This window comes from Lacerta agilis, chromosome 12, assembly GCF_009819535.1.
Source record: "Lacerta agilis isolate rLacAgi1 chromosome 12, rLacAgi1.pri, whole genome shotgun sequence".
Taxonomy (NCBI): Eukaryota; Metazoa; Chordata; class Lepidosauria; order Squamata; family Lacertidae; genus Lacerta; species Lacerta agilis.
Genome location: NC_046323.1, coordinates 20,512,485 through 20,536,197, shown reverse-complemented (window position 1 = coordinate 20,536,197; position 23,713 = coordinate 20,512,485). Strand labels below are relative to the sequence as shown.

The window sequence follows — 23,713 nt, the reverse complement described above, 5'->3', positions numbered from 1 at the left end:
AGTAACGAGCAGAGGGTTTCAGCCTCTGGCAAAGGTTTTAAATATTATAGGTTGTTTTGCAATTGCATTTGTGTGTGTGTGTGTTGGGCCAATGGCCGTAAATAAAACTTACCTAACCCTTTGCCTTAGGAAAAGGACTGGATTTGCCAAAATAGCCAAACTTCCAGTGCGCATAAGAGCAGAGTGATTCAACTTGGACTGGTCCTCACCCTCCCAATATAGTTCAGATCAAAATGCTACTACATTTACCATGTGGTTAGGCACTGGTGTGGGATGTGAAGTGTTTTGTTTTGCTTTATTTAGTTAGTTAATAAAAATTATATACCGCACGACTGTATAAAAAAAACCTCACAAGTTAAACAACGACCCCACCCTTACTAGTAGTACATGGTAGGGGTGAATTGGGATTTCTTTTTACTGGGGTGTGGAAACCTATCCCTACAAGGAAGAGGTAATATTGAAGCAGACACTTTGGCTTCTTTGTCCATAGTGTCTGCCCTCAGTTACTAGGGCCACTCTGCCTAAGCCTGTTAATGTAGGCTGACAGCCAAACCCAGGAACGGTGCTAGGGTTTCTTGCGCCCTAGGCAGACCACCTTCTGGCGCCCCCCGCTAAAGCCTGCTTTAGCGGGAGGTGGGGGGTGGTGGAGAGGCAAGCAGCAGTTTCTCCGCTGTAGCGGAGAAGCTGCTGCTAGCCCGTCCTGCCGTCCCGCCCCCGCCCAAGCCTGGCCAGCACCCCCTCCATTTTGGCACCCTAGGCAATTGCCTAGTTCGCCTTAATGGACGCGCCGGCCCTGGCCAAACCATAGACCAAAAGAGGGTTAGATAGCTCAGTCTTGCAGGGATGTTCGGGCTACTGCAAAAACTGCTCTGACGCTCAAGCAACTTTTCCCCAAGCCATGTCACATGTGAACATTAAGCTTGACATGCAAGTAAGTTAGCATTCCAAACCACTGCAATATTCTTGAGGTAGAAATGAGTGGCTCTGTATGCCCCCCCCATGTGATATACAGGTAAAACTTGAAAAATTAGAATATCGTGGAAAAGTTCGTTCCTTGCAGTAATTCAACTTAAAAGGTGAAACTAATATATGAGATAGACTCATGACATGCAAAGCGAGATATGTCAAGCCTTTATTTGTTATAATTGTGATGATTATGGCGTACAGCTGATGAGAACCCCAAATTAACAATTTCAACTTTGGGGTTTTCATCAGCTGTACGCCATAATCATCACAATTATAACAAAGGCTTGACATATCTCGCTTTGCATGTCATGAATCTATCTCATATATTAAACTCCAGTAGCTAATGAAAACAATTGCTTACATAAATTGACTTTTCTACAATATTCTAATTTTTCGAGTTTCACCTGTACAATGCAAACTAGCCAATACAATACATGGGAACTCCAAAGATCACAAGATGTTAGTAATTTTCAGACTGGCCACAGCAAATGGGATGTGCACTGAGTAAAACAGTACCTATCTTCTGTGCTACAACCTCTGTCCTGTTGTTGTTGTTGTTGTTGTTGTTGTTGTTGTTGTTGTTGTTGTCATCACATGCCCTTCATCAGCAGGTCCCAGGGCACGTGACAACAATTTAAAATTCAGCATTAAAAATGGAATAAATTATAGTCACAGACCAATACTGGTTGTGTCTTACAGCATCTAACTAAAAATATATATATGTAAAGCTGCTGCAGTAGGTACATTCTTCAATATTTTCTAAGGTTACGTGTACACTAGAAATTTAAACCAGTTTTATGCCTGCATAACTGTTGTGGGCCAATCTGACGGAATGTTAAAAATTAAAAATTACACGAAGGGCTAAAGATTCCCAACAAACAAGTCTTAGTATCCCACAAAGCTACACATTCCAAGGATTCTCTGGAAGAAAGCCATGTCTGTTAACCACAGCTTTCAATCAGTTTAAGTTGTTTAAGATTAATTTCAGTGGCATGTGGAATTAAAATTTAAAAAGTAAATAAAGTTGCTCATTTCATCATTTAATACATTTCTATGTAGTCTTTTAAACACCACAAGTGGCTTACCAAACTAGGTAAGAAGCAAGTAATCTGCTCCCTTATCTACACTCATTACTAGTTAGCTCTAGTTGACTGCCTGGGGCAGCACTTAGATAAGCAACAAATGCCAAGCCTCTATTGTTTTACAGCAACAGACCTGCCTATGGGAACTCCTGAAACATAGCTGACTTCCTATAGGCTATCAGGCCAGGTTCAGGATTCTGAGCAACTTGGGCCCAGGATAAGGTCTACCTGAGCCATTATATCTCAGATCAATCACTGAGATTATCTGAAGAATGCTGTTAGCTGTCACCCATGATACAGGGGCGTGACTGGCCTCAACTAGAAATTCAGACATTTAGTGTCACCAGTCCTATGCTGCAGAACATTCTCACTGCAGAGATTTGGCAGACATCCTTGCTGTTGACTCTCTTGAGCAGGCATCCCCAACCTTCGGCCCTCCAGATGTTTTGGACTACAATTCCCATCATCCCTGACCACTGGCCCTGTTAGCTAGGGATCATGGGAGTTGTAGGCCAAAACATCTGGAAGGCCGCAGGTTGGGGTTGCCTGCTCTTGAGGATATTTTTATGCCAACAGGCCTATACAGCTGTTTTTGTCAGTTTTTGATTAGCCATGCACATCAAAGATTATCTGCACTGCTTCTAATGGCAGTTGTATTTCGTTTTAGTACACAATCCTGATATTTTATGAACCGCAGTACAGTCATACCTTGGATCCTGAACACCTTGGTACTTGGATGTTTTGGTTCCCGAATGCCACAAACTCGGAAATGAGTGTTCCGGTTTGCAAACGTTCTTTGGAACCCGAACGTCCGGTGGGGCTTCCGATTGGCTGCAGGAGTTTCTGGCAGCCAATCAGAAGCCACGCTTTTGTTTCTGAACATTTTGGAAGTTGAACGGACTTCCGGAACAGATTCCGTTCGACTTCCAAGGTACAACTGTACAGAAATACTTTTATAAATATATAAAAATAATAATACTTATAATATAATTGATCTGCTGGCTAAAGCTGAACGGGTGCTGTGGAAGAGCAAAACATTCAAGCACAAATACAGTTGCTATGATGCAGTGTTGTCCTGTAGACGAGGACTTCAACCGCCGGTGCAGAAGTATTTCACCAGCTTCGAAAGTTAGCTCTCTTGAAAGGCTATGTGTTTTATATGGGGAAAAGTCCCTGCAACATATACACATGAGAACTGAGGTGCTATAGTCTCCAAGGGAGGGCTTCATCACCTCTACTAACCAAGTCTGATCCCCCCCCCCACCACACACACAAAAAAGAATGCCAGGAAAAAACAGACACTTTACATGCTATAACACAAAGCTATCCTCTCCAATGTTGGGTAAAGGTTTGAAATGCAAAGTTCATCAGCTAATTTCCCTGAAGTCACACATCGCTCCAACACTGATTATCACTGAATTGCTAAAACTATTCTGGTTCCGTTTTAGGGATGGCTGATTAGAAGTCAGGAGTAGGTGTTAAATATTCGGAGGTTAAATATTTGGAAAATAATGAATTAAGGCAGTTCTACAGGTTCTTAAATTTAATGCGACGAACCTCCACTTCAGACTCTCCCCTCATTACTAAGTGAATTTTTAATCAGGTGTTCTGGGTCAAATTACAATGCACCCCACCTGTCCCTCTGAGGTCCACCTGTTATGTCACTTCCCTTTTATTTATAATCTGGGGATCTCTTAGTAACGGGAGTTTTCCTGTCCAGTGGCCGTTGCTGGTTATATCCTCTGCTCAGGGCTTCAGGGGTTAACCTCTCCTTTGCCTACAGTTTGGGGTCTCTCTTTATTAGATCCCCTCACTATATCAGTTAGCTAAGCCCTCTTAGCAACTCTGTGGCAATACCAGGGTTTCCGCCCGCTAGCCCCTCCTGAGGGAACTCCAAGACACAAAACTATCACCCTTCAGTTTAGTTTTGTCCTTTCCCTGAGTTCACCTCCTCAAGAGCCTATATAACTCGCTGGACCAAATGAACGACGTTATTTTCTTAGCTCAACAATAAGAGGTCTTTATTTCTTACAGAACATAACGGTTTCAGTGATGGTTCATAAGCTTAGTTTCATAACAGTGTAAACTCTTTCTTTCAGCAACATGTACACATCTTCAACAATCCTAACCTAACCTAAACCTAACCTGGCCCCACACCCTCCTTCTTCCAGTCACCACTCTTCTCACACTAACGGCTCCTCCTTCCTTTTAAAGAATGGAATGTCCCGCCTCCCAAGGGGTATCTGCCACTCAAACTGGGGAGCCCATTAACTCCTAAAACACCGTGGGTTTCTGAACATCCCCTAACTTAGATCTGATTCATTACAGCTGGGCGTGGCAGCCTACGCATAGCTGTCAACCTTTCCCTTTTTTTGCGGGAAATTCCCTTATTATAGCATTGGGAAACAGCAGGGAGGGTTGGAAGCTACCTACCCTGTAGTTATCCATTAGAACAGCCAGCCATGGTTTTATTGTCTGCATCACATCTTCAAGCAAATGTTTCTCAACCATGGAGCCATTATGAAATGTCAGGTTTCCAACGTGGATAGACTTCCTTATTTCTGGCAATGTTAACAGCTGTCCAAAGTACTCCTGATCCGCAGGTTCCTATTAAACAAGAGATGAAAAAGATAAAAATGGCTGCAAAAAATCTACACAATAAAATTATATACCCTAGTTATCCATGTACAAGAATATCCTATTTAGCATTGAAGCATGTAAAGCACCGCATAAGTGAGGATTGTGTTAAACATGAAACTGCAGGGGTCAGTTAAGTCTGAAATTATGAAGCAATTTAAAGTGTTCAAGTCTATTAGTTTCATAAGGGGGAAATCCCAGCAGGTCTTGAAAACTGGTGGCATTCGGTAACTGATCAGACGAGAAGGGGGGGGGGAGGTTTGCTGATGGTGAAAATGCACAGCCACATTAATTTGTCACTGTGCCAGACTGAGTTTACTTGCATTAAACAATGTCCCATGCAGGCAACACAATATCAAGTTTTAGCTTAGGGAAACTGCTTCATCTTGCACTATTTCCCATAAGAACTTAGGGGGGAGAAACTTGCAGGGGAAAGGCCAAACTAGTCTTAATATTTGGCTTCCAAGAGTGCTTAGCTGGATGCTTCTAGAAAGTTTACAGGCAGGGCATGAAGGTGACAGCACCCTCTCAGCACCTCTAAATACAGAAATTCCATTTAGCCACCAGGCCAATAGTCATCGATAGACCTAACCTTCATGGAGTTGGTGGGGAAAACCCTTCCTTTTTCTTTCTCCAGCTGTTGGGTTTGTCGCAAGTGGAGAGACAGGCACATCCTAGGCAAATCGTCTGCAGTATTTGCACAATGTTAAAGACCTCCTCATGTTACCTTGGCACCAGGTGCAAAATATCCCCCTAATTCCTTGACTTAAGCATGTGCTGAGATTTAAGCAACAAAAGGAAAAAAGGGAGGAGGGATCGTTTCCCCAAGCTCCAGTACTGTTACCACCAGTAACAGTAGAGCAGTAAAAAAGTAAAGGTACCCCTGACCGTTAGGTCCAGTCGCGGACGACTCTGGGGTTGCGGCGCTGATCTTGCTCTATAGGCCGAGGGCAAACAGCTTCCGGGTCATGTGGCCAGCATGACTAAGCCGCTTCTGGCAAAACCAGAGCAGCGCATGGAAACGCCGTTTACCTTCCCGCCGGAGCGGTACCTATTTATCTATTTGCACTTTGACGTTCTTTTGAACTGCTAAGTTGGCAGGAGCTGGGACCGAGCAACGGGAGCTCACCCTGTGGCAGGGATTTGAACCGCCGACCTTCTGATCAGCAAGCCCTAGGCTCTGTGGTTTAGACCAGTGTTTTTCAACCACTGTTCTGCAGCACACTAGTGTGCCGCGAGATGTTGCCTGGTGTGCCGTGGGAAAAATTGAAAAATTACTTTATATATAGTCAATATAGGCACAGAGTTAAATTTTTTTAACATTTTCTAATGGTGCTGTGCCTCGTGATTTTTTTCATGAAACAAGTGTGCCTTTGCCCAAAAAAGGTTGAAAAACACTGGTTTAGACCACAGCGCCACCCAAGTTAATGCCATAGCTTCGAAAGCACATTACCAGAGTGTCTACTCTAAGGGTGGCTTATTACCTGGCACTTCATGAAGTTGTAGTAGTTGCTACACCCTGTGGCGTTCTGAAAGAAGGAAGCAGTTCCAATTTCATCGCCATTCAACAGAACGTCAAACACCTGGAGGAAGAGAGCCATGGAAAGAAACACAGTTCAAAATATGGTTGCTGCTGGGTTGAAAATTCTAAGGAACTGCAATGCTCGGCATAATTCAGTTTGCCACGAGTAGCGAGGAGATGATTTGTAGAGTGTACCTGAGGAGAAGCACGGCAAGGAAAGGAAACGGGCGGGACGCTGAAAGGAAAAGCTCCGCCCGCATTGCTGGGTGGAGGCAGGGGAGCCACCATGCGGCGCCCACGGTGCTAGGTCCTCCACGCCCTCACCTGGGCTTGCACACCTTCCCTGCACCCATCCATGGTGAACGGATCTCCCCTCTAAAAGTTCCTGGGGAGGGGGATGTCCAACTACAACCTCCAAGGCCGTCTTTGGCATTTGGTGCCCCCCCCCAAGAATTCGGCGCCAGGGTGCCCCGCACCCCTTGGTAAAGTCGACCCTGGTCAACGCCTCCCCATCAGATGTCAAACAGAGCAACAACTATTTGACTTTTAGAAGACATCTGAAGGCAGCCCTGTTCAGGGAAGCTTTTAACGGCTGGATGTTTTATTGCGTTTAAAATATCTTGTCGAGAGCCACCCAGAGTGGCTGGGGCAACCCAGTAAGATGGGAGGCACGTAAATAAGAAAATTATTATTACTATTATTAGGAAGGATTTGTCTCCTGTTCTTGGGGCCAACTGATTACCATATTCAAACTTTGGAAGGAACCGTGTGTGTGTGTAAATAAAATTAATGAAACAAGCTAAGGTGTAGCATGGATATAAACTGGAATGTTGAGAATTATAAGTCAGCATGGTGGATCTTCCCAAGGGGAGGAAATACAAGCCACACAGTTATATGCATTTTAAAGGTTATTTCTAAAATTAAGACAAATTATTCTGTAAAATGCACTGTATTGCAGTAAGTAACTCATTACTGCTGCACACATCTGAAGGCTGCTTCGTGACATCACTGCGCAGGAAACACAAAATGCCGCAAATTCAGAGCAAACCCCAATGTGTGCTGCTGTTTTCGCCTTCCACTCTTTCGGTGGGGGTTAAAAATTGGAGCCCTTATTCATGGATTTAGAAAGGTTTCAGGCGTGTGTTCAAGCATATGCAACGAGTTCCACGACTGCATCTTTCCTGATTTCCTGGGGATAAGCTAAACCTTTAGGGCATACAAGCACAGACTTAGGAAAACTAAAGCAATTCATGAAAGAGATGCCTATGTAAACATGTGCCACGGCACTCAATTCTGAAAAGAGGCCAAGGTAAATTTTGTAGAAACATTGGAGGGTGATTTTTCTCTCCATTAGTTCTCCCTCTCTTTGCCCTTCTGCGGCAATATAAATGGACACCTTTTTCCAGCGCGGAGCTCGTGACCTCCATTCTGCTTCCTTCTGACCCCCATACCTCTCTTCAGATGGTTTTAATTGCTGGAGGCCAGCATGTGGGCCTCTTAATACGTACTTCAAAGGCCTCTCTCCATTTCTTCTGCTGGATGTAGATTACTGCCAGATCAGTCTGCTGCCGGAAAAACGCCTTCTGCTTCTCATCCAACAAGCCAATTTGATATAACAATTCTGCATAGCCACCAAACATCTGCAAAGGGAATCAAGAAACTCGGCGATATTAGTCTAGATTATTCTAATCTTCTAGAATGCCCATTTCTTTTTCTTTTCTTTTTTTAAAAAGGCAGTGCATTAAGCATAGATTTATTTATTTTTTAAAGCATGCTTCCAAATTTTAAATAGTTTGCGAAGGCTGCAATAAAACTTTGGTGGCATTTATAAGCAGTCTGGTTCCCTGCAGGATCACAGCTAATTTGCTCTTGAGAAACATGTAGTAAACTAATTAAAGTTTTAGTGAAATTAGAAAGTTACATGGAACAATACACTTCCCCCCCTTTATTCCGTTATCCTTTCCCTGCAATTTGAGAATCACAATCCACTTCTGATTTAATTTTTTTTAAAAAAAAATTAAACACAATATGGAGAAACCTTACCAATTCAGGGTCACAGAGACCATCTCCAATGGCAACACCCTTAAAGTTGATCTTTATCTTTGCCGTAGGATTACGTGTGTGGATATAATAGCCGATGGCAGGCACATACTTCCCTGCATAGGACTAGTGATAATGCAGAAGACAGTCAAACAAAAAGGTAGTGTGAATAGCTTTTAGGCATTTTAAAAAAAAATTATATTTATTGATAAAAACACATACAAATTATATCAAAAGTGATAGGTGTAGTCAATACAAATTGCATGCAGAAATGGAAAAAAATAAGATGAAAATACAATGGGGAAGAAAACCTGAAAGCTGAGAATACAATAATGCATTCAACTATCATATATATATATTTTTAAAGGGTGTGTGTGTGTGAGTCAATTCAGTTCTCCATAAAGCGTTTCCACACTTTTATCTGGGGTTTAGTGGGCTGTTCAACTGAGTTTATGTTAGGATAAGATCTTATACCATGTCAAATAAAAAGATCTATTTTTAGTGGATTGTTAAGGACTCTCCATACATGTGTCAGATGTTCTGACAGTGCAATGTCCCATACTTTTGCTAGCCACTCTTCTCGGGAAGGAGCTGATTGGGACTTCCAATGAGAGGCCATGAACAATCTGGCTGCAGCAAAAAGCATAAACACAAGAGGTTTGTGCATGATAGGCGAGTTGGCACTGTGCTCCAAGGATAAATGCTTTTATGCAGTAAGACTGCATCTAAAATATTTGATTTGCACCTGCTAGCTTTCCTTATTAAGCTAGTAAGTATTATTAAGGCTGTAAGTAATCAATAAAATCCATGCTCTTAAGCTCATTAAAGGAGCTCATAGAGGACGGGATATTTATTCTGATTCATCTTCTCCCCTGCCGACCCCTTTCTACATGTTATGGAGAATCTCCCGAGTTGATTTTTGGATTCTGGATGGTGCAAAAGAGACAGCAAATGGGCAAAATTTACCTCCCCTCTCCTGTTAGCAGAGGATCAAAAGACATTCTGTGTGTACCAACTGGATTACTGCCTGAATGATTTTTTTAAAAATCCTTCAACTTTTTAATTGAGAGCACTAATTTAATTTGTAATCAAAGTCTTTTAGTTTCTAGTACAGTCATGCCTTGGTTTTCGAACAGCTTAGTTCTCAAACATTTTGGCTCCTGAACGCTGCAAACCCGGAAGTGACTGCTCCAGTTTGCGAACTATTTTTGGAAGCCAAACGTCCTACAGGGCTTCCAATTGGCTGCAGGAGCGTCCTGCAGCCAATCAGAAGCCGGGCTTTGGTTTCTGAACGCTTTGGAAGTCAAACGGACTTCCGGACCGGAATCCATTCGACTTCCAAGGTACGACTGTACATGTATGTAACCAGCTCAATAAAGCTTGCAATGCTGGAATAACCCATGAACTTATAACACCAATGAACCAATGAGTTGCATTATTGTGCTGGCCAATCCTAAGTATGGATGTGCCATTAGGCAGGATAGAGCACTCTTCCAGGCTGTCTATGGAGGATCAAGAACATGCCCCAAGCTGCCATGCAGCCAGCTTTCTTGGGTTGCTTCTGAACCATGACTTCCAATCATACTTTGGAGATAACATGTGGCTAGTGCTTGGAATGGAAAGATTTAGCAGGTAACCAGAAGTTATTACAAGCCATCTGAAGAATAATCGAGGAAGGTGTTGGGAGAGAGGCGCAGCCAAAGTTCTTGATCAATGAGGGGAAAGGGATAAGAACAGAAACCTTCAACCAACTCAGTGAAAATGAAGACATGGGGAACGAGGGCCAACAGATGGGGAAGGTAACAGAAAAAGGCTTCATCCATGGATCTATTAGCGCTTCCACATATTGGTAACCCAGTCCAAACTGCAGATATCGGGTCCACTGCAGAAGATATGGTAACATATAACTTAATGCAAGATAAGCATATACAAAGGAGCATATACTAATACTCTCAGCATCTTTAGGCATCTTTAGGCATAAAGGCTTTTCGTCTTCATTTCTGCCAATGAAGAGCTGACCCTTTTACCCTTCACAAGGCTACACGGCAACTGTTTGTTTCAACCCTCTCCCGTCTTTCCTTTCTTAGGCGGCTTTTTATGATGTGAAACCAAGAAGGTGATCCGTGGTCTCCACAGGCAAAAGGCACAATGAAATCTGACTCTCTTGCTCCCAACCCCACACTGCAGATTTCTTCCCTAGACAAGGATCTCTGTTAGCAAAAAAATTAAAGAAGCTTTCTTTGCCAGAAAAATCAAGATGGGATCTACATCTTCGGAGACAAAGGAGAATCGTAGAACAAAGCTGTAATGAAAGCAGTATCTCTTGACTAGAATGTCACACGTGTTAGCAGTTAGTATCAAAGAAGGAGCGGCTCTGCTTAAGTTGTTAGAGGCAGGGAGCAACAGATAGCTTTTAGTTGCAATACCAAAGAGGTTCCCTTCTCTCTCTTGGGGGGAGGATAGGTTTTGAAATCAATTTCAGTACCAAAGCAAGGATCAATGGGAAAAGCTCCTATAGAAATACCTCTAAGCCCTTATTTTTAAAAGCAATGCTGCCAGACTAAATGCTGAGGCCAAAGCTTTCTACCAGAAAATGTACTTTTGGGCTGGTAAATGCCCAGAAGAAAAGGAATTCCTAGGTAACAACACATTTTTCAAGGGACTGTTCTGGTCATTTCTGCTCCCCCTGCTGGCTGTTTTATAGATAGATATTATTTTTCACCCCTTCATGGATCACTGCCTTGTCGTGGCGAAGGGGCTTGAATTACTCAGGGAAGCTATGGACAGGTCAAGAAGGACAGGTCATAGTGGAGAGTTTGGACCAAACGTGATCCACCTGGAGAAGGAACTGGCAAGCCACTCCAGTATCCCTGCCAAGAAAACTCCATGGACAAAGACAACAGGCATATAAAAGATATGACGCTGGAAGATGAGCCCCTCAGGTCGGAAGGCGTCCAACATGCTACTGGGGAAGAGCGGAGGACAAGTACAAGTAGATCCAGAGCTGATGAAGCGGCTGGGCCAAACCCGAAAGGACGCTCGGTTGTGGATATGCCTGGAAGCGAAAGGAAAGTCCAATGCTGTAAAGAAAAGTATTGCATAGGAACCTGGAATGTAAGAACCATGAACCTTGGTAAGCTGGATGTGGTAAAAAATGAGATGGCAAGAATAAACATTGACATCCTAGGCATCAGTGAACTAAAATGGACAGGAATGGGCGAATTCAGTTCGGATGACTATCATATCTACTACTGTGGGCAGGAATCCCATAAAAGAAATGGAGTGGCCCTCATAGTCAACAAAAGAGTGGCGAAAGCTGTACTGGGATGCAATTTCAAAAATGATAGAATGATCTCGATACGAATCCAAGGCAGACCTTTTAACATCACAGTAATCCAAGTTTATGCACCAACTACCAGTGCTGAAGAAACTGAAATTGATCAGTTCTATGAAGACTTACAACACCTTATAGAAATGACACCAAAGAAGGATGTTCTTCTCATTATAGGGGATTGGAATGCTAAAGTAGGGAGTCAAGAGATAAAAGGAACAACTGGCAAGTTTGGCCTTGGAGTTCAAAATGAAGCAGGGCAAAGGCTAATAGAGTTCTGTCAAGAGTACAAGCTGGTCATCACAAACACTCTTTTCCAACAACACAAGAGACGACTCTACACATGGACATCACCAGATGGGCAACATCGAAATCAGATTGATTATATTCTCTGCAGCCAAAGATGGAGAAGCTCTATACACTCAGCAAAAACAAGACCTGGAGCTGACTGTGGCTCAGATCACCAGCTTCTTATAGCAAAATTCCAGCTTAAACTGAAGAAAGTAGGAAAAACCACTGGGCCAGTAAGATTCAATCTAAATCAAATCCCTTATGAATACACAGTTGAAGTGAAGAACAGGTTTAAGGATTTAGATTTGGTGGATAGAGTGCCTGAAGAACTGTGGATGGAGGCTCGTAACATTATACAGGAGACAGCAACGAAAACCATCCCAATGAAAAAGAAATGCAAGAAAGCAAAGTGGCTGTCCAATGAGGCCTTACAAATAGCGGGGGAGAGAAGGCAAGCAAAACGCGAGGGAGATTGTGAAAGATACAGGAAATTGAATGCAGATTTCCAAAGAATAGCAAGGAGAGACAAGAGGGCCTTTCTAAACGAGCAATGCAAAGAAATAGAGGAAAATAACAGAATGGGGAAAACCAGAGATTTGTTCAAGAAAATTGGAGATATGAAAGGAACATTTCGTACAAAGATTACAACAATTAAGGACAAAAGTGGAAAGGACCTAACAGAAGCAGAAGACATCAAGAAGAGGTGGCAAGAATACACAGAGGAATTATACCAGAAAGATATGGAGGTCTCATACACCCCAGGTAATGTGGTTGCTGACCTTGAGCCAGACATCCTGGAGAGTGAAGTCAAATGGGCCTTAGAAAGCCTGGCTAACAACAAGGCCAGTGGAAGTGATGATATTCCAGCTGAACTATTTAAAATTTTAAAAGATGATGCTGTTAAGGTGCTACACTCAATATGCCAGCAAGTTTGGAAAACTCAGCAGTGGCCAGAGGATTGGAGAAGATCAGTCTACATCCCAATCCCAAAGAAGGGCAGTGCCAAAGAATGCTCCAACTACCGCACAATTGCACTCATTTCACACGCTAGCAAGGTTATGCTTAAAATTCTACAAGGCAGGCTTAAGCAGTATGTGGACCGAGAACTCCCAGAAGTGCAAGCTGGATTTCGAAGGGGCAGAGGAACCAGAGACCAAATTGCAAACATGCGCTGGATTATGGAGAAAGCTAGAGAGTTCCAGAAAAACATCTACTTCTGCTTCATTGACTACACAAAAGCATTTGACTGTGTCGACCACAACAAACTATGGCAAGTTCTTAAAGAAATGGGAGTGCCGGATCACCTCATTTGTCTCCTGAGAAATCTCTATGTGGGACAAGAAGCTACAGTTAGAACTGGATATGGAACAACTGATTGGTTCAAAATTGGGAAAGGAGTACGACAAGGCTGTATATTGTCTCCCTGCTTATTTAACTTATATGCAGAATTCATCATGCGAAAGGCTGGACTGGATGAATCCCAAACCGGAATTAAGATTGCCGGAAAAAATATCAACAACCTCAGATATGCTGATGACACTACCTTGATGGCAGAAAGTGAGGAGGAATTAAAGAACCTTTTAATGAGGGTGAAAGAGGAGAGCGCAAAATACGGTCTGAAGCTCAACATCAAAAAAACTAAGATCATGGCCACTGGTCCCATCACCTCCTGGCAAATAGAAGGGGAAGAAATGGAGGCAGTGAGAGATTTCACTTTTTTGGGTTCCACGATCACTGCAGATGGTGACAGCAGTCACGAAATTAGAAGACGTCTGCTTCTTGGGAGAAAAGCAATGACAAACCTAGACAGCATCTTAAAAAGCAAAGACATCACCTTGCCGACAAAGGTCCGTATAGTTAAAGCTATGGTTTTCCCAGTAGTAATGTACGGAAGTGAGAGCTGGACCATAAAGAAGGCTGATCGCCGAAGAATTGATGCTTTTGAATTATGGTGCTGGAGGAGACTCTTGAGAGTCCCATGGACTGCAAGAAGATCAAACCTATCCATTCTCAAAGAAATCAGCCCTGAGTGCTCACTAGAAGGACAGATCCTGAAGTTGAGGCTCCAGTACTTTGGCCACCTCATGAGAAGAGAAGACTCCCTAGAAAAGACCCTGATGTTGGGAAAGATGGAGGGCACAAGGAGAAGGGGACGACAGAGGATGAGATGGTTGGACAGTGTTCTCGAAGCTACTAACATGAGTTTGGCCAAACTGCGAGAGGCAGTGAAGGATAGGCGTGCCTGGCGTGCTCTGGTCCATGGGGTCACGAAGAGTCGGACACGACTGAACGACTGAACAACAACAACAACATTATTTTTCATGTATCTGTATCTAGGAAATGTAATTTAAAATTAGATCCAACTGGGCGGAGGGGGGGGGGGCAGGTCCACCTCTGCTTTAGGATAATTCACAGAAAGTTCCTTAATTTCTCTTAGACGTTCTTCATGTTCACAAGTTACACAGTTCAAGAATTAAAAGTTATCTGAACTTACTTCTCCTGTTGCGTAGAAGTCATTTTTCTGATAATCAGGAAAGAGCTGGAAAAACTGGATGAGGGCACTGAAATAAAAGACGAAGTACAGGTAAAAATATCTGCACTAAGAAAGGTTGTAGTCAAATGTCATAGTAGTGATGAAAACGAAAGCTTGCTAACTTATTCAGCAGCCGCACCTCAACAGAAGCAGGCTGACATTCACTCGTGAAAATATGGTCACAGGCAAGTGTGACATTATCCTTCAGCCACAAAATATATTTTGTCTCAAAAATTAAACCACAGCGAAGTGTCACAGCATTAATCTCATCCCAACATACACAATCCATTTCACAGTAATATTAATTCACAATTATGAAGAGGTCTCTGCAGCTGCAGCATACTTTGTAAAATGCTCCTGGCAGATACAGTGCTTAAACAGAGACATTTTCTGCTGCAATATGTAAAAGTTTTTTTTGGGGGGGGGGCAAGCAGCAAGACATGTGGCATCATTTCTGCTTGGGCCACGAAACTCCAATTTTCCACCTTGAAGGAAGCCACAGTCTGCATTTCTGCCATCTCTGTTACCAAGCATCATTCCTGTTCAGTGAACTCACCTTTCCCACACAACCATCTAGACTGTAAGGAGAGGAGAGGGAGGCATTAAAAAAAACCTGGGAATCTATAAAGAGGCAGATGAAATCAGACAAATGTATTGATTGATGTCTCTCAAGAATGAGGGAAAACTGCACTTATATTACTTAACAAAACCACTGTCTGGAAAAGGATGTTTAAAAGCTATCTACTGGGCTACTCTCTGCCTCTGAAAACATGCACACAACATTCTGTTAAGTCCAGATGCCAAGGGCAATATCCAACTAAATCATGGGTAGGCAAACTAAGGCCTGGGGGCTGGATCCGGCCCAATCGCCTTCTAAATCCGGGAATCAGCATGTTTTTACATAAGTAGAATGTGTCCTTTTATTTAAAATGCATCTCTGGGTTATTTGTGGGGCCTGACTGGTGTTTTTACATGAGGAGAATGTGTGCTTTTATTTAAAATGCATCTTTGGGTTATTTGTGGGGCATAGGAATTCGTTCATTCCCCCCCCCCCAAAAAAAATATAGTCCAGCCCCCCACAAGGTCTGAGGGACAGTGGACCGGCCCCCTGCTGAAAAAGTTTGCTGACTCCTGAACTAAATCATACTCAGAGAAGACCCACTGAAATCAATGGACTGGTGTTGATTAAGTCCATCAATTTCCAAGGCCTACTCTGAGTATGAGTAACATTGGGTCAGCCCCATGTTGGACAAAAGATTCCTAGATTAATTACTCATGTGGTCCCTTCCAACTCTACAATTCTACGAGTCTATGATCTCACCCAATGCTTACATAAACATTTCCTTAAAATGAGAAGGGGATAAAGAATATTTTTACTATATAAATATTTCAAAAGCTCTCCAGAAGGTGTCAGCAAGCACTGACTTTTCTGGTGTATTTCAAAAGCTTAGCAGAAGAAAATGCAACTTGTGTTGACTGATTTACCTATACAAATCTCTTCCTACATCATCTTCATTCACTGCATAACCAGCTTCATCATCTGTGAAACTGAAGCCAGTTCCAACCTGATAGCAAAAGAGAATATAAAATATATGTGGAACAATTATCTTCCAGTTCTTCGCTGCTGTTTTTGACATCAAGCAAAATGATATTCTGTTAGGTATAAGGTTTTTCCTACAGTTGCAAATGGAGTTTTAAAAAAACCTGTTTCTGCAATTAGTCCATTAGAAGATCTGGATTCCTCCAGACATGCAGCTTGTGAACCTTTCTTTAATAAGACTCATTTTCGTTATTCTAGCATAGTTAGGATTATTCTAGCACAGTGTTCAAGACATGAGAAAATTCAGCAACAATGCCATTCTTCAAATCAAGGCACACAGAAAGAGTTCCAAAATTTTCCTGTCAATAAGGAAAGGGGGACATCTATTTCAACCTTCGTTTAAAATAAGCTTTCTGGTGACTGTTAGGAATTTATCTACCAAGTTCTCAGGCAACAACCTTCAATTGTAAGTAAATATATTCCAGAATCACAAGAAGGAGGCGAAGAGAGAATTCAGAGTGCTGCCGCCGAATTAAAATTGGATCAGGATCACACACAAAAAATAAAAGGGTGGAACTATACATCCCAATCATCAGTGTTTTCTACTAAAACCTTCACTCCTATAAATTTCCCCCTTAATTGGGAGGGATTTTGAACAGGGAAACTGTGAGTGCGGGAAAGGGTTAGCCAGTCTCATCCCTTCTGTCTGCCCAAATTCAGCTTCAGCTTGATTAAAACCTAAAGAGCCAGAGGAAGTATATTGTGGGTCATGACTAGTTTGGACCTGAGCCAGTGCTGGATTTATGTATAAGCTAAACAAGCTATAGCTTAGGGCCCCAGTCTCTTGGGGGCCCCCAAAAAATTTAAAGGGAAAAAACCTGGATGTACATTTCCAAAATATAAGATAAAAAACAAATAAAATAAAACCTACATACAGCAACAATTTTGTGTTGTGTAGGCTCCTATGATGTAAGTAATGGGTCCCGCCTGCCAGCCTGTTCCCTAAAACATCACTGGTTTGCTCATTTCTATATATAGGGTGCCTATTTCTATATACTGTATAGGGATGCGGTTGGTGCTGTGGGTTAAACCACAGAGCCTAGGGCTGGCCGATCAGAATGTCGGCGGTTCGAATCCCTGCATCGGGGTGAGCTCCCGTTGCTCGGTCCCAGCTTCTGCCCACCTAGCAGTTCGAAAGCACGTCAAGGTGCAAGTAGATAAATAGGTACCGCTCCAGTGGGAAGGTAAACAGCGTTTCCGTGCGCTGCTCTGGTTCGCCAAAAGCGGCTTAGTCATGCTGGCCACATGACCCAGAAGCTGTACGTTGGGTCCCTCGGCCAGTAAAGTGAGATGAGCACTGCAACCCAAGTTGTCCGCGACTGGACCTAACAGTCGGGGTCCCTTTACCTTTACATTCTGCATGGACTGGTTGCATGGCAAACATGTGCAAATGGCTTTAGATACCTATTAGGTCCATAAATTACCATATAGCATATATTCAACACAAAAAACAGTGACAATTTGTTGTTGACAAAGGACAGCTGGAGATATAAAGGGCCCCATTACCTTCAGTAGCTTAGGGCCTCATCAAACCTAAATCCAGCCCTGACCGAGATCCTTCTTAAATGCCATACTACGTCAAGGAAAAAAGGGCTATTGATAAAGTGACTATCCTTACACGTAACAGATAAAATTACGGTGTTTTAAAGGAATTGTTGCTGTCAAGCAAACGTTTCTTTCAACAGACACATTTACACACGCAACATGAAGCTTATCCGTTGTTCACTTACCGGATTGTCAATGTAGAGCATGGAAAACCTGGAGGTCCAAGGAAATTTTCGTTCAGACACTATCAACACAGAAGAAAATGAGAGTTGAGTGTCTACAGCTTGAATCATTAGCATCAGTCCAAAAAGGAAGCAGGACGAAGAGCGAAAGCCTAATTGGATCTACTCAGCAGTCAAGTCCTACTGAACTTAGTAGGCCTTGCTCCCAGGTAGATTGTAAGCTAACATGCCAAAGTCACCTGGTAAGTCAATAATCAAGGTGTGATTGAACTGTAGGATCCACTATTCAGCATTGTGAGACCACAGAAGTAAACTATGCAGCCTTTCACGAGCTTATACAGCATTAAGTTGCCAACTGTTGTATCATTATATGTTTTTCATCCCATTAAGGTATATATGGCTCCTGTGATTAAGGTACATATTAAAAATGGATTTATCGGGCCAGACTTCGTCACTGATATTATCTCGGTGCACATTACTGTAGTGAATTCATCTTTTGCTCATTTTATATCACATGACACAGCAATGTTGAACAACATGAGAAGGTTGCATTGTTAACGTGCTGGATGGATTCAATATTTCAGTGTATACAGTAATGCTATTGTTTGTTTTTAGGCTATTTTACAATATTTTCACATGGTTCTGCATTTTCTGCCAAGACAGAAAAACAAAAAAACTAAACCCAAGTACTTCAGATAGATGTTAGCATCTAGCGTAATTGTAAAAACCATCGCATTTTACTTGCGGTGAGAATTTTAAAGGTTTTTTTTTTAACCGAGTATGATCAGTCACATACCAGGTTGGAGAATGGTGTGATGAAAACATTTGCAACACCAAAAGGCCATTTATTTTTGATGGATTAAAACATGCTTAGGCTGCTTTATAGTTTATTGGTGGATTATTTGAATTATTTTTCTGTATCAGATTTTATATTGCAGGCTATCCTTGAGAATGCCTTAGTCCTAAATTGATGTAAAAATACTATAAATAAAATTATGGTATTATGCAGCCAAATGTAGCTTCACACTCCACAAACTTAGGATTGTACTGTTAACTGGATAGCTCAGTCAGCACAGCATGAGAATTTTAGGGTTGTGGGTTCGAGCCCCATGCTGGGCAAAAGATTTCTGCATTGGCCCCTTCCAACTCTATGATTCTGTGAATGGTAAGACTGGGAATCTCTATCAGTTTATTTATCCATTTTCCTCCCAGCACTTTTTGGGGAAAGTGCACATTCTCCTTTGACATGGACGTCGCCTTAGGAGCAAAATTTATTTATTAAAACATATTTCTATATTATTTTAAGTCTGTGAACTAATATTATAACAACCCGTAACCTGCCACTGATAATATAGGAAATATATTTCAAAAGCAGTTTTAGTTTGGGGGGGGGGAAATATTTATTTCTTTAAAAAAGGTACTTCTATTTCATGCCATTAATGATCAAATATCATTCTTTCCCAAACTACTACAGCAAGACACACTAATTTGCTCAGCAGCATAAAAAGTACAGATGCAAATTCCAAACCCATAAGGGAATAGGTTACTTTTCTATGTTAAAACTATAATGATATTAACATCTCGCTGGAAGCCTTCAACATAGAAATAAACAACACTTGCATGTGAGATTCTTGTTGACAACATATGGTCCATGTTCCACAAAAATGCCAAACATGGATGATCCTCCAGGTCCACCTTGGAGCCAAAGTAGGACAGGGGCTTTTTCTGGTTGTACCTGCAGACCAGAAGGACAATAAAAACTGGAGCTGTTCCTACATAAATTTACAGAATGCATGAATTACTTCGGTAGAGTGTGAGAAATAAATGCCAACACTTTCTTTATAAGTACGGTATTTTTCCGTGTATAAGACTCCCCCATGTATAAGACGACCCCTATTTTTTGAGCCCAAAATTAAGAAGTAAATATTTTAAACACCAAACAGAACAACTTTGACATTTTATTAAATATTCAAAACGCCGATATATTTAGTACCGTATATTTAAACATCAAACAGAACAACTTTACTGATCTATTTAGTATTGTAATTACGGTAGGTAATTTTCTTTTATTGGGGGGGGGGCTAGTTAGCATTATTATAACGTGCAGTATAAGAACTGGAGTGGCGGCAGCGCTGGCACGGAGCTGGGCAGCTGAGCCCGACAGCCAGAAACTGGTCGGTGCCGCAATGCAAGATGGTAGCTAAAGAACCCTTTGGGAGGGAATTCATATGCTGCAGAAGTCAAACTGCTTTTTTCTGCTCCACTCTCAAACATCCAGGGGAGCGAATTGCACTCTGCCCCTTGGGCCCAAACACTGCCTCCCCCCCCCATCTGTAGGGTGGCTGAGTGGGAGGAGGCAGGCAGACTCCGGAGGCCACGCAGTAAGCCCCGCCCCTATGGGCGGCTCACCCTGCCCCAGGCGCCGGAGCGGATTCCTGTGCCACTGCGAGGAGCTGCAAGTGCCAGAGCTGCTTGAGTGAGTGCACTTGGGAATGGGGGGTCTGGGTAGCTAGGGGGCGGCTGAGGGAACCAGGTGGAAGGGACAATGTCCGGAGTGGGGGTTGCTGGGGGGATGAGTACCAGACCAGGGTTTGTCGTGAGGCCAATAGTGAGGGGAGGCTGGGGGGAAAGAATATGGATGGTGACATGTATTTAATTGCAACATTCCATGTATAAGACGACCCCCAATTTTAAACTTAAAAAAATTGGGGGGGGGGGAATATCGTCTTATCCATAGAAAAATATGGCAGCTCATTTTATAACTAACACAAGACCTTTCCACATGCTCTGAGTGACCACGTGCTTGGTAAGCCATGTCTCTACAGTCCTAGTATCGTGCATACACAGTGAAAAGAAATTTTCAGACTTTAAACAGTGGGAGTAGAGGAAAGCAGATGGGATCAACATATGCACACAGGCCTCGTTTTCACATAGCATTAAGCCAAACCATGGTGATGCAAGAAAGAGCAAGCTTCTGCGCCTCCAGAAGGAAAAATGCTACCATTTCAGTCCTTCCTCGCTCCTCCTAATGCCATGCTACCCAGAGCTAAGCCATAGTTTGGCTCAGTGTTATCTGTGAATCTGCACTCGTGGTCTGTTTCCCCCAGGGAAACCATGAATGGTAAGTCAAGAAGAAAGGTTGGCTATGGTTTGTTGGGACCGAGATAATACGAAGCCAATCCATGGCTTGGATCTGGGTAGCATGGCAGCAGCAGGGCCAGGGAAGGAGCAAAATGGCCATGATTTTCCTTCTGGGTACCCAAAAGCTTGCCAATTCCCACTGTGTCATAGTGAGCAAGGCCACAATATAATTAAATGGGGTTGGACTGCACTGAACAGCAGATGGAGAAAACCCCAACATGGGATAGCCCACCCACCATAAAAGAGAAAGAGCGAGATACAACTCCCCACTCACAGAAATTCACCATGACAGGGTAAAGACCTAGAGCAATCACTGAATTATTCTTGCAATATTATTTATTTATTAGAGCTGACAAATGAGATTGGCCAGCAAAATCGGTTGTGGAAAAACCATTCAGGGTCTCTTCTAAATAAAACATTTACTGCTGCCAATTGTTTTCCCTCTCTGGCATAAGTTGTACAAGATGGACTATGCTATTTATGTAATGAGCCCAGGAGTACAACAGAAGTATTAAACACAGAAACAAATCTGTTGCTCGTAGCATCTGGGATTAATAATATTGCATTTCTAACAGAACAGTACATCCTTAAACTGATAAAAATCCCATTTTTCCTCTTCATCCAAGAGCCTTCAGAATTTGCATCCTGCTAAGAAACACTTTTTAAAAATAATTTGTGGTCAGTGAACCATAAATAAATTAGATTCACACTTTAAAAATATAAAACTAATGGGACCTCTTGGCATAAACTTCTCAACGTTGTGTCAACTTAAGCATGTTGTTTTGAGATTTCAGTTTTATACTGCAAGCTCAAATCTCTTCAGAAAAAGCCACCAGGATGTTGTTTTAGGTATTTTCCTGTAAAACACTCTGAAAACTCATCCGCTATTCTTTCTAAAGTGGTCTCAAATCCCACTCATTTCAGAGACATCTGGGCCAAATTGCCAGCTCCTTTAAACACGTCAGTTCCCCCATCTCCTAAACCGAAAGTACTAAGAAGAAGTTGAAACTTTGCACACTTGCAGTATTTTGGTTGTCCTCATAAAAGTTATTGACCTAATATAGATTTTGGAATTCTTCTTATGGCTCACTTGTTTCTCTGGCAACCACCTGTGCAAAAAAATATGTTTCATTCAACTCATTCCTTTCTGGAAGGTAGGGAACCACATTATGCCAGTGCGGATTAATGGCACAAGGAATCATACAATGCAAATCTTCATGAGCAACAGGTTCTAAATTCAGCTCTTCACTTTATTCAGAGAGCGCTCAATTCTAACTAAGGGCTCTTAAGGATCATCCTGTATGTCTGCATATTATCTATTTCACTTAACTGCTTTTTGTTCATTTACAAATACCGTATTTTTCTGTGTATAAGATGATGCTTTCTGCTAAAAAAAATGAGGCAAAAATTGGGTGTTGTCTTATACACAGATAGTGAATGCAGAGGGGGGATGTGTGATTAATGGCAGCAGCAAGCAGGAGATTGGCAGTGGCGATTGGGCAGGTGATTGGTGACTGTGGTGAGGCTGGCGGGCGATTGGCAGCTGCGGCAAGTGGGTGGGCGGGCTGTTGGTGGCGGCGAGCAGGCGGACAATTGGCGGCTGCAGTGAGGTGTGCGATCGGCAGTGGCTGTGCCAAGAGATCGGCAGTGGTGGGCAGGTGGGTGAACGATTGGCGGAAGTGACCTCCCCCACCCCCCAAAAAAAGCTAATTTTGGGTTTCTTAATTTTGTGTTTTAAAAAATAGGAGTCGTCTTATACATGGGGGCGTCTTATACACGGAAAAATACGGTGATTAAACGACTCTCCTACATATTCTAATGAAAAGCTGGGTCATTCGTATTGGGAGCAAAGAGAGAGTCCAGAATTTGAAAGCTGACTTTAAAAAAAAAGTCAGAAAACTGCTAGAAAAACTGTGTCAAAGCGGCAAACATTTTGTTTCAAAAGGGAAAAGTCTAGGTTTGCTGATAATGGCAGTCAGTTACAGAAACCTTTCAAAGCAAATGTGAACAGGATATTAGATCGGGATTTGGTAGATTCCAGTTACAACCTAGCATGGACTCACTGAGCAATGTACTCTCCATCTCAATTTCATTTCACAGCAGACGTTTTGCCTATTGGTCCAAAATGTGCTCTGAACACTTTACTCCCACGTATGCAACATACAGTTACACGACTAGTTATATCTCCCAATATCCCCACCCAGAGGGCTGTTATGGCGGCTGCTTATAAACACCACATAGGGAACGAATAATCTCTCGTGTTTGATCACAAGATGATGCACATAACTCACATTTGTAATTGGCTATATGGTTACAGTTCTGCCTTCTGGTCAGTTTATGTAGGCCGGTACTACATGCCAAACATTAACCTCTACTGTACTCATTTTGGGAAGCAGCAGAGCTAGCACAGATCTTGTCCAATCTCTACGATGATGAAATGGAAGTTTCCTTTGAAAGCTTTAATATGGCAGCATATCGAAACAACAGACCCACCTGAGCAGGGAAGAACCAGAAGAAAAGATTACTGTTGTGAGTCTTGTTGACGGTCAGATAACCTGAATAGCTCTTCACATTGGGTCCTGGAAGATGGCCTACCAGACTTAATTGCCTTCCTGTTGTAAAGAATGATAAGTATATTTTAAAAATATCAGACTGAAGGGCTGATTATTTGTCTTATTTCTTACATTTATATATCACCTTTATCTTTCAAGGATCTCAAGTTGGTGTACGTGGTTCTCCTCCCTCCCATTTCATCCTCACAACAACCTTGTGAGGTAGGTTATTCTGATGACTGGCCCAAGGTCACCCAGTGAACTTCATGCTTTAAGAAGTGTCTGGAAGTT

At 42.4% G+C, this 23,713-nt stretch overlaps 1 protein-coding gene across 3 annotated transcripts in view; it reads right to left on the bottom strand.

Annotated features, from left to right (window-relative positions):
- Positions 1-23,713, bottom strand: part of CPVL (carboxypeptidase vitellogenic like) — a 62,053-nt gene that overhangs the window by 22,181 nt on the left and 16,159 nt on the right. For all 3 annotated transcript variants that reach the window (XM_033165501.1, XM_033165499.1, XM_033165500.1), the window contains exons 3-11: positions 23,364-23,482; positions 19,350-19,464; positions 17,733-17,791; positions 15,888-15,967; positions 14,364-14,430; positions 8,251-8,373; positions 7,716-7,847; positions 6,170-6,268; positions 4,482-4,655 (exon numbers count right to left, since the gene is read on the bottom strand). In XM_033165501.1, coding sequence (XP_033021392.1) covers positions 4,482-4,655; positions 6,170-6,268; positions 7,716-7,847; positions 8,251-8,373; positions 14,364-14,430; positions 15,888-15,967; positions 17,733-17,791; positions 19,350-19,464; positions 23,364-23,482 — 968 coding nt within the window. The remainder of the gene's footprint in view (positions 1-4,481; positions 4,656-6,169; positions 6,269-7,715; positions 7,848-8,250; positions 8,374-14,363; positions 14,431-15,887; positions 15,968-17,732; positions 17,792-19,349; positions 19,465-23,363; positions 23,483-23,713) is intronic.